The sequence below is a fragment of the Phaethon aethereus genome, assembly GCF_964289735.1.
Source record: "Phaethon aethereus genome assembly, chromosome: 2".
NCBI lineage: Eukaryota > Metazoa > Chordata > Aves > Phaethontiformes > Phaethontidae > Phaethon > Phaethon aethereus.
The window spans coordinates 147,723,422-147,735,296 of NC_138582.1; the positions used below are offsets into that span (position 1 = coordinate 147,723,422).

Below are 11,875 nucleotides of genomic sequence, written 5' to 3' on the forward strand. Positions count from 1 at the left end.
GTAGTACAGTAACTTATTAAAAGTGCTCATGCTTCTCCCTGATTTTTTTTCTCCTGCTTTTTGTGTTCAGTTCAGAAAGCTTTGTGAAGAACAGGGAATTTGCTGACTTCTAGGCATGAGCTGGAAACAGAGGGAGTTCAAGGAACTAGGTCCACAGAAGCACAGTGTTCCAAAGCACTTGTTCTCAAGAGCTTTATGAAAAATATGAGCCATGTAATACACCAAATGCAGTAAAAGTAGTATGTAAAACAAATGCATATCTATCCTATGCTTTCTAAAATTAAAGTATAAAATAATGTTAAGATTGAAATTTTATAAGTTTTAAGATGTTAAAAAACATTGCCAGTCTGTTGGGGAAAAAAACCTCTTCCCAGCTTCAAATGTTTAGATACAAAGAATCAGGGGACTCACCACACCTGTGGGGAAAACCCAAGCATAAATAGAAATCCAGTGCTGAAAAAATGCCATCACTACGTAAAGCCCTTCTTTTATAATCTAAATTTGTATGAATATAAATATTCAAGCAGAGGTATCTGATTTCTCACCTTTTTCTGGGCAGGCACCATCTGGTGGTTAGCTTCAGATTTGGACCTTATCTACAGCACTCTGATCTTGTACCCCATGGCCAGTTGAAAAATGAAAAATTCACTCATTTTTGAATGTTCTGTCTAGATATACTTTCCTTTGGTTGTATTTTCTCTTGACCTTACTTTATGGTCTTTCTTATACTAAAAGCATAAAGCATGAAATGTATATTTCAGCAAAACATCTTAAAGCCTTGAGTGTCTTTTGTAGACAAGGTCTACAAAAGTCTAGCTACATTACTGTTAGCATTGTCCATATTAATTTCCTGCTAATGTATACTTGTATATACAGTTCTGAGTTATAAACAGACTTATTACTGTGCATTTGTACAGTATCCATGCTCATAAGTGAGCTCTCCTGCTAAATGCCCATGAAATGAAACTGGTTGGCAACTGAATAGAGCCTAGATATAGGTGTTTAATACTATTTGAGATGCATTAGCAAATCAAAAACCTCCATCCCTATGGGATTGTCAGGTATAATACAGTACATGTGGGAATCCCTGCCCTCTCAGAGCAACAGCAGTTGAGGCCAACTGGAATATCCAACATACCACATATTGCACTGGAGGTAACGTATAGGTCATGGACTCAAGCCCAGTGTTTCAACTAGAGGTGAATAGAGGAATGCAGCACTAATTCTGGTGTCTAAAGAGATGTGATTGTTCTGGGTGTCTTCTGGTGGCTGTTTCTAAGCATCATCCTCTTCTACATGCATATGGACTGAATTAACCATATAGGCTCCTACCCTCACTGTGTGCTTGTTGAGGAAGACTTTATGGGCACCTACATAGACTCAACAGACTACATAAAAGCCTTGAATCAGTTACTCCCACATAGGCATGCATCTACTGCCTGCAAATGTTACTAGGTACCTTTCGTATGCAAATGACTCAAGTCTAAAGAATCTACAAGCTTGAAGAAGGTACTATTGATCAGATCAAATATTTACTATGTTAGGCTGTAGGCACACAAATAACCTGGACATTCTGATTATAGCCAAACTGACTGGACTGAAAGTTGAATGCTAAATTGCCATTTTTCTTATTGAATACCTTCTCCATAATTGTCACGCCTCTCTAATGGCTTTTCGTTACTTATTTAGAGGACAGTAAGGAGGTCTTATCAGAAAATTTTGAGCATCATCAGAAAATCTCACTGTCATAAGAATAAAAATGTAAAATGCTTACTTTTTATGTGAAAGGTCCATGATTTTAATAACAATTATAAAAAATATAAAATTATATGCCAGTAGATTCTTTTTATTAGTTTAGAATAAGGGATTGCAACATAATCTTAACTTTTGATTAAAACATTTGTGTTTCTATTGCAGATTGCCACAGAAGCCATAGAAAATATTAGAACTGTTGTTAGTTTGACCCAAGAAAGAAAATTTGAGTTGATGTATGGAGAACGTTTATATGTACCATACAGGTAGAATAAAAATAACTAAGCTAAAAAAAATCTGTATTTAAATTATAGAATAAATTACAAACACTTTCTTGGATTAACATTGACTTTTTTTTTGTTAGTGTGTATGACAATGTATGATTTAATTACCTCAGAATTAATGTAAATTTTTTACTAAGAGATGCAACCATCAACCAACATTTTTGCTCTTTCATTTCATTAATTTTCTGTGATAATATTGGAATCTTCTACTGCAATATCTCTTGATTTTGAAAAATGTTAGTTTTAAGTGAGCTTTGGAAGTCATCTAATCTAACCTCCAACCTGAAGTGTTTCAGAAATTTGATTAAAAAATTTTAAATTTAATTTGAATATTGTATTAAGCCATTTTTGAAGGTATGAATAGGTTTTAAAACATTTGAATAATTACTTATTGGTTTGTGACTGAAAAGAAGGAATATAAATCTGCCTGGACTAAATCAAAATCAAAAAGTCTTAAAGTGAAAAACTAAAAAGACACTGTCAATTAAAATTTTATTTGTTCTAGAATGAAATGTTTCATTTTCAGACATCCATGAGAAAAGTAAAGGAAATGACAACATATGACTTTCATCCTAATGTTGTTCTAGTATAAATAAGAGTTTATGGCCCTATGGATCAATTTATCGGGAAGAGATAGGACATGTGTTTTTCAGTTAATGTTTCAGTACATGTTAGATCACTGATTAGGCAGAGGGTTTCTATTTTATAAAAATTGAGCTTAGGCCTTCTGTTATACTGGATTAATGCACAAATCAGCTAAATAAAAGAGAAATCACAACAGCCTGTTAATCAAAGAAAAAAATCACACTTGTGAATCTGGCTCCTGTTTGTTTTGGTTTGGGTTTTTTTCCAGAAGGAACCATACAGCTGTGACTTAGTAATAGCATTGATAAAATGAAAATATCATTCATAATTACAGAAAATTTTCTTTCTGTCTTGCTTTAATTATAGGTATAGTTTTAGCATCCAAAATCTAGTTTATGCATTGTACATGCAGACTTAATCTTATTTAAGAGATGAATTTTGACTGATTAAATTGAAAGGAACAGATTCTGGACTGTATAATATGGAACTGTTTAATAACTTTGTTATTTGGTTAACATAAAATTGCAAATTAAGAAAAAATGACACAAAAATTTGGCTTTGGCTCAAGGTGACCTAACAGTTCTGCTCTTTTTTTTTTCCTCTTATGTGATGCAGTAGTACAATTTCAAACATGTTATTAAGATTTTCAAAGTGGTAACCACGGACTGATCTGTAAAGTGTTTTAACACTCAAACCATGAGATGGTAAGACAATAATTATACATAACAGCTAAGGTGTCACCTTTTTCTGCACCCATATTCCAAGCTGTTCTTGGAAGTAAATAAAATTCTGGAAACAAAACCAACTTTCTCTTGGACACAGTCTGACAGGAGATAAGGGATTGCATTGTTTAAGCACGAATACACTTTGCATTCATAACAGTATCATTTGAAGTCAATTAATTGTTTTTTGCTCACTAGTACTTAAGTATGATTGCACATTTTAATGAAAATATGCATTCTTTCTTACAGAAATTCTGTGAAGAAGGCTCATGTATTTGGGTTTTGTTTTGCCCTTTCACAAGCAATGATGCTCTTTACCTATGCTGGCTGTTTCCGGTTTGGTGCCTATCTAGTGGTAAATGGACACATGGAGTATAAAAGTGTGTTTTTGTAAGTATGTCATTTGCAATATTTTTTCTATCAGTCCAGACAAAGGTCTTTGTTTACTGCTAGAGATATCATGAATCCATTGGGTAAGCTATGAGAAAAGAGGCAAATTCTTCTTCTGTACTTAAATATAATGAAAGCATATTACAAAGTGAATACTTTATGTGACTACAGAGTCTGAGGTGTTCAGATAGGCCTGATTTTGGATTTCCTTTTCTGTATTTATTTGCGACTATTATGTTTTCCTACTTACAGTATCCTACTTATATCACTTTGTTTATTCTCACCAATCTTATTGTTCCTGTAGCTGTGAGGTCCTCTGTAAATTCTACAAAAACCATAGTTGTGTACATGTTTATTGAAGCATAATAATATTGTAAACATCTTTGTAAGAATAGGTTATCAGCATCTTTGTTATTTCTATGTCAGGTTTATTCATTGAAACTGGAAATCTTCTCTAAAATACTTGTTAAATAATTGGAGAACAGGATTCCATAAGATATACGCTGTTCACTATAACGGAAGGGTAACTAAGTTATTTTAGACGACATTCTGATAAGAAGTTTGTTCATTTAAATCAACAAATTTTGTGTGGGAAATGAAAGTATAAACCATGAATGTGAGAACAATAGCATATGAAGAGTAGTTTTCAAACTTTTTTTTGGTGTTGTGGACCCTTCAAATTTGTTTCCAGCAGAGCTGTGATAGAAGATTAAATCTTTATTGTCACCTTGTTACAGGCTTGATTTCTTATTTTCATTGATGCCTTAAAAATAAATCATTGACTCCCAGAAGTCATTGAACCATAGAGAGGAAACCACAGCAACAGTAGAACAGGATTAAAGTAATGATTTTACCATCCATTGACCACTTTCCTCCTAGTCCCAGTTGAAACTTAATGTAGTTAACCAGTGTTAATAGTTAAAGAAGTTAGTGCTAATAAGTAACAAAAACGTTGAATTTGAAATGGAGGCTTATTTATCTCACTTCATTAAAGGAGGATAAAAACAAAGTTCTGGAGTTAAGCGAGTAATTAAAGCAATAATAGTTGATTACTACTTTATTCTTTTTAAATTCAGTCCCCTTTTTTCTCCAAGTGAAAGAAAACGTTGACTGCAACCCCATTTCCATTGTCCTTTTCTTCATTGTCTATTTATTGGTTTTTTTCCCCCTGATTTCCTTTACAGAGTGCTTTCAGCTGTTGTATTTGGTGCAATGGCATTAGGACAAAGCAGCTCTTTTGCTCCAGACTATGCCAAAGCCAAGGTATCAGCAGCCCACTTGTTTCTGCTGTTTGAAAGAGTACCCTCAATAGATAATTACAGCAAGGAAGGAGAGAAGCCTGTAAGTAAGCCATGTGTAATGGGCTATATTATTTATTGACAATATGGACAGTACTCTTCTCACTTTCTTCAAACTGATTTTTCCTCTCCTTCTGATTATTTCCTTATCTCAGTGTATTCTCAACATTTTATCCAAATACAACATGGGCAAAGTTCTCTATTGTGATTCCAGCTTTTGCCCACATTGTCTAAAGGTTATTTGTTTTGAAAATCTGGTTAAGGTACAACTTGTGTGGAATTCAACCAGCAAAATACAAGCATTTTCAAAATAGTTCAGTGCTGTACTTTGATTTTATAGCTTCACAAAGATTCAGACCACAGCATTCCAGCAAATGCAAAACTATTGATTTCAGTTGGGGTAAAAAAAAAAAAAAAAATTTCTGCCATTCTATTTGAATCATCTGTCAATTTTTCTTAAAGATGTAACAGTGATACTATTTCAACTACAGGAAACCTTTGGGGGAAGCATAACAATCAAAGATTTGGCATTTAACTACCCAAACCGACCAGAGGTCAAAATCCTCCAAGGTTTGAATCTGCAAGTAGAAAAGGGACAAACTCTGGCTCTTGTTGGTAGCAGCGGCTGCGGAAAGAGCACTGTTGTTCAGCTGCTTGAGAGATATTATGATCCACTTGATGGAGAAATGGTAAGTATTTTCCTAAGAACATGAAAACATGTTAAGTGAGAGCGTGCTTATTTGGTTTTATGTGATATGACAAAGTACAATATATGTTTCTAGTATTATTTTTTAAAATATTTTTAATGTTAAAGACAAGCTTAAATGCAATGAATGATATAATGGAAAAAGTCCCGGTTTCCCACATTATAATGAATTAATGAGTTACTGTGTGGTAAAAATATGCCTGATTCACAGCCTAATGATGGCTTTGAATTCAGAGCAAATTTCCTGAAGTGTTTATGTTAAAAACACTTTAAAAGTTATTAAATATACATATCTACTTCTGTATAATGTAGTAATAGAATCTGCCATCTATGTTCTTTCCTAAAACAGTGATCATTGGAAAAATAATTTTTGTCATAATTTTTACTTGGCAGAAATATCTTTCAGAGTATGCCCACTTACCAAGCAATAGATTGTAAATGCTTTTAGCAATTTTGGTTTAAAAAACATCTTGAGTTTCCCACCTTACTTATTCAGGAACTTTACATATTTTTTTCACATAAAGTTATTGGTTATTGTCATTTTCTCTTTGATGTAAATGTGCTCAGAGATTTTGTTTGAAAAAGAACCCAAACATTTTCGGTTGGGTGAGGTAAGAATAAGAAGGATTTCAGAACTTGTCTCTGCAGAGATACTCATAAATGATAACGCAATACTTAAATAAGACCTAGATGCAATGAACAACATTTTTTTGAGTTTGGAAATGCCCATACGGGTCCAGTGTAGCAAACTGATGTGTAGAAAGAAGCAGCACAGGTGCCCCAAAAGTGTGTTTAACCAAGTGCAACTTCATCACCAATATTTTTGACGTTGTATCCACAAATAACCAACAATGGTTTACTGAAAGGAAAAGCACAGAGCTCTGGCATAGAAAACCACAAAAGTGATGGAGTAATTCATAAGCTCGGTTGCACTGTGAACTGAGTGAAAGAAGTATGTGCTAAAAGCACTGTCAGAAAAATAGCTGTTCACAACAGTGAGCGCTATGCTAGTCTGCTAAAGAGCGTAACTATGCCTAAAATTTGTGCTATTTGGTATGGTGGATGCAAAATGCATAATAACTAAGCTCTCTAGCTTTATCAGTGATTTTTCACATCAAATAAAGAACAGGAAGCAGACCTTAGCAACCTCCAAATCCATTGGAATTCTAAGGAAAAGAAATGGCAAATATCTATGTAGCTGAAAGCAATTTCTCCTTTCTAGCTTTTTTTTTTACCCCTTTATATCTGCAGATGTAGAAATGCTGCCACTGATTTCACTGGATTTTGAATCAGGTTCATTATGAACTCTTTCCTTTGAAAAACAACTATATTGGCTGTGAATTGGTTCTAGCACAAACTGTGGAATTAGTAGATTAACCACGTCCTGTAGCCATGCTATGAAGGGGACAGTTTTTCAATAACCCAGCTGATCGTATCACTCAACATAGAGCCTGAGCACTGCACTGGGTGACTCTAGTGGAGATGTAACAGCCCTTTTAACATCCTGGTATATTTGTGTCCAAGTTGATATGACTTGTATAGTTATGAAACTGATCTATCCAGAAAAAAAATTTCTGTTGTCATTTATCTAATAGACAACAATAGCAACTCAGTAGCCAAATTTAGCAGAAGCATGACAGAGTTGCAAATAAAGAAAACTGTCTGCAAATGACATCTTAAGGAATCCAGAAGTAAATTGGCCCATTGTTAGGCATTACATCACAATTAAATTTAAGATTGGATGCTTGGCTTAGAAGTATGTGAATGAATGAATCCAACTCTTCCTTTATTTTAATGGAATACTACTGCCAGTCTTTTCCTTCAGTGGGAATATATATGCAAAATAGTGGAAATTTTTCCCACTGAAGAAAGAAATGAAAGAATGTTACCCAAAGTTCTTCGAAGTTGCCTCAGCATATCCTATCTTCCACTGTCTTCAAAATCCTGATTAAATCTTAAAGCAAAGAAAAGGACTGAAGCAGCAGAAGTGACTATCCTCACTTTTTTATAGTAGCCCTTAGAAAATTTTGGAACATAGAGAAGGAGGAGAAGGAATTATGTAGGTATGGTAGCTCTAAGGAAAGAGCTGCAATTGCACAACTTCTGTGTATGAATTTACAGTAAGTCTCAAATACACATATAGCCATGTGACTTAAATTTAAAATGTTTGGGTTTTCAGCTTTTTGATGGCAAAAATGCAAAGGCACTAAATATTCAGTGGCTGAGAGCTCAGATTGGTATCGTCTCACAAGAACCAATGCTGTTTGACTGCACTATTGCTGAAAACATCGCATATGGAGATAATAGTCGGCAGGTGTCACATGAGGAAATTGTTAATGCAGCAAAAGAAGCCAATATTCATTCCTTCATTGAATCTCTGCCAGATGTAAGTTATTCCTTTTCTCTCCTACTCAGAACTGGAAGTGACTTACTGTGGCAGGGAAAAATTGTGCCCATTTATGATTCCCTGGGGTACAATAATTCTCTGAGATACAAATAGATTTTTAAATCTTATCCTTTCTTAATTGTGTTTACTATATTTATTTTTACTCTGTGAGACTCGGTTGTCAGGTGGAGAGCTGAACATTTAAGCTATCAGGGAAGAAAATCCACAACTATGACTAACTGAGAGCTGGAAGTGTGGGGTGGGTTTTTTAAGTGAGTTGAACATTTATTTTTAAGCTCCTATTTATCTCAAGCATATGTAAGAGACTCTGCTAGACTGACAAGTTTCTTATGCATTTCTTCCAGTTATACCTAGTCAGAATTTAAATTTCTACAGTTCAAAAATTACTAAGAAAGTTTTTCATATATACATCTGATCAACACATAATAATATAAGAATGAACATCTCGAGTCAGATGAAAGGTCTGCCATGTACAAAATCTTGTCCCAGGCAGTGACCAGCAGGACATATTTACAAATAAGTTTTCAAAAAGGCTAAACATTTATTCACATTTACCCCGAATTCTCATCTAACTGCATAATTTGTGACTTGGGAACTTCCTAAGATAGAAATTATGTTTTATTATTTAATAATTCTGGATGGATTTTTCTTCTGTGGGTTTGACAAATCAATTTCTAACCTATGTCAACTTGTATGCAAAACTTCCTGAAGCAAGGAAGTTGCCAGCTTAGTTGTATGTTGTATATATTCAGCTTAATTTCAGGCTGTTAAACTGCTTTTTGCATTTATTGAAAAGATACAAATGCCAAATCCCATTATTTTTGCAGATCATGTTTAGTTTCTAATGACTTATAAAGATCTGCTGTTTCCAGAACTTTGTAGAGAAATCATGTGTTGTATAATCATGTCTCCCAAAACCGGTGCTTTTTGCAACCTAATATATAATACCTCAAAGACTGCTGTGACCTACATATGAGTTTATCTGGAGACTGACTGGTCCACATTAACTGACATAAATTAAAAGCGTAACTGTCCAACATTGTGGTATACATATGGATAAAGTATATAAATGTCTATGTCTGTATATAGATATAGTATATAATTTGGCCTGAAACTGATACGCCTTATGCATTGCTATTTTTTTCTTCAGGATGAATAAACATGGGTTACAGTAAGCGATTGGTTAGGATGCTAGTTTAGAGTGTTTAATGTCAGTGTTTAATCCCCAGTATTTAATTCCCAGTATTATCATAGACTTTCACTGAGCTTTGATGTTCTCTCTCTTGATTGAGAATAATGTTGCCTTCCAACCTTGGAGGACCTGTTGCTTTGAATTTATAAAATGTTTGATGCTACAAAATGTCCTAGTGAAAGATCTGTAGATCTGTGGCAGATAGCAATTCTGGTCATCTGTTTTCAAAGAGCAATTTGCATGGAATACACAGTTTATGGATGGCTGGTGTCAGCGTTGGTATGCTTAAATGTACTTCAGAACTGATTTGCACTCATAGTCTGAACTTAAGATACTGTTTCTAGAAATACAATACCCGTGCAGGAGACAAGGGAACTCAGCTTTCTGGTGGTCAGAAACAACGTATTGCTATTGCCCGCGCTCTTGTACGTCAGCCCCAAATTCTGCTGCTGGATGAAGCTACATCTGCCTTAGATACAGAAAGTGAAAAGGTAACTGGATTGTGAGCCAGGAGTGTGGAATCTAAATCCATGTTTGTTTATATTATGATTATTGTTTTCACTCCCACAGATTAAAGCCCAAAGCTGGAAAGATGGTGTTTTGTGAAAATTACAGCTTTATGCTAATAATAGGCAAATATAAAGGTCTTACTCCTCCTTGAAAAAAAACCATATTTTTTTGCATCTATATGTAAGTAGGCAGGTTGAAGTAACTATGAAGAAGGCATTTCTTTGCCTGAAATTCTTCAGGCTTCAACTGGAAAAGTGTTATCAAAATTGTATCAGGAGGCACAAACTTCAGAAGCTGAAAAGATTGAGGATGCTGCCAGAGAATTTGTCTTCTGGGAAACTGCCAAATCTTTCTTTCATAATTTTTCTTGCTTCTCCCATTGCTCTCTAGTCTTTGCTCTATGTTCATGGCTAATATGCAAACTTCCAGTGAAAAAATTGCTAGAATGTCTTTTTATGCCCAAAGCTGCATCCTTGCTATAACAGAAGTATGACCTACGTGCAGAAAATCAACACATATTGTACAAAAATACTATTGATGAGGCAAATATTAAAACAAATATTATAATCAGAAAAGCTCAAGCACTACAGACTAAGCTTTGATCAATTCTAGGCATAAAAACATAAGGTTTATGGGGAAAATGCCATTAAATAATTCCAAGATTCTTTTTGGTTTTAATTATGTGCCAGTTAGGTACAGAAAGTTAATCTCTTATTTTATTCTGTGTTAAAAAACATAAGGAATAAAGAAAAAAAAGCAGGGATTCTTATTAGTATTTTTCTGGTGGCGCTAACTTTAAGGAAAAACATGATTCATGAGACTCCCTGTGAAACCATGAGAATGATAGTAGTTGACCCAAGATTTTTGACTTAACCCCCATATATAATTAATCACTCACGGAAGAGACCTCTGGAGGTCTCTAATCAAACCTCCTCTTCAAACAAGGGCCAATACTGAATTCAAACCAGGTTGCTTATTGCTGTGTCCAGTAGGGTCCTTGAAAGGAGATTAAACAAGTTCTCTTTTGTCCCTGTTCCAGTGCTTAATTATCCTTGCAGTGAATATTTTTCTTCTATCCATTCAGAACCTCCCTTGTTATAATTTATGACCATTTTCTCTTGTTCTCCTACCATGCATCCCAGTAATGTGTCTGGTTCCATCTCATCCTCTTAGCTATCATGGCATCATCCGCTATGACAGTTTTGACTGCTTGCCAACACAGGCTAATTCTAAAACAGGAAGCTAAAGCCACAGATACTCCCTTTCCCTCACTGTACATATTACAGTTTACTTCACAGATGGCAATTGAGGTATATCTCATGAGAGCTGGCAGAATAGTTCACCTTTTGGTTTGTTCATTGTGCAGATTGTCCAGGAAGCACTGGATAAAGCCAGAGAAGGTCGGACCTGCATCGTGATAGCTCACCGCCTCTCCACCATCCAAAATGCTGACAAAATTGCCGTGATCCAGAATGGCAAGGTCGTAGAGCAAGGGACCCATCAGCAGCTCCTGGCTGAAAAAGGCATCTACTATTCTTTGGTCAATGTTCAAAGTGGGTCATGCAACATGTAAATTAAAGGCAGTACTTATGTCTGATTTTTCACTGTAATTATTTCATTATCAATAGTCAGTCTTGATACTTTTGGTTGTCCTCCTTCCTTTCATAAATCTTACAAAACCAAGAAATGCTAAGTAAGTATGTACCAGTTTCTCACTACTAGCTTTCATTACTCAAACCACTCTACTCTGTGCCCAAAGCAGAGGTCTACTGCACTCGTAAAAGTAGAAGCATGCTAAGCCAAATGTCATTAATATTAGCTTGCTTTTGAACTCTGTCAAAATCATATTCATCAGGCATGTCTGGTAAACAACCTGTAAACATTTTCATACTCAGTAAAAATAGTTTTGCTATTGCCAGAAACAAACCTCAAGCCTTAACACTGTTCCTGTGTAAAGCACAGTCAGTCCTGGCCTATTAGGCTTGTTATCAACTTGTTATGAACCTGTTATGAGACTTGCAGGTCAGCT

The 11,875-nt window shown here is 34.9% G+C and overlaps 1 protein-coding gene across 2 annotated transcripts in view; it reads left to right on the forward strand.

The window, feature by feature from the left end:
* The window catches only part of LOC309417424 (ATP-dependent translocase ABCB1-like), a gene marked incomplete at its 3' end in the record, with an annotated part of 41,818 nt that extends 30,399 nt beyond the window's left edge, over window positions 1-11,419 (forward strand). For both annotated transcript variants that reach the window (XM_082014926.1, XM_082014927.1), the window contains exons 21-27: window positions 1,918-2,018; window positions 3,593-3,733; window positions 4,918-5,074; window positions 5,523-5,720; window positions 7,917-8,123; window positions 9,681-9,827; window positions 11,213-11,419. In XM_082014926.1, coding sequence (XP_081871052.1) covers window positions 1,918-2,018; window positions 3,593-3,733; window positions 4,918-5,074; window positions 5,523-5,720; window positions 7,917-8,123; window positions 9,681-9,827; window positions 11,213-11,419 — 1,158 coding nt within the window. The remainder of the gene's footprint in view (window positions 1-1,917; window positions 2,019-3,592; window positions 3,734-4,917; window positions 5,075-5,522; window positions 5,721-7,916; window positions 8,124-9,680; window positions 9,828-11,212) is intronic.
* Window positions 11,420-11,875: the final 456 nt, after the last annotated feature.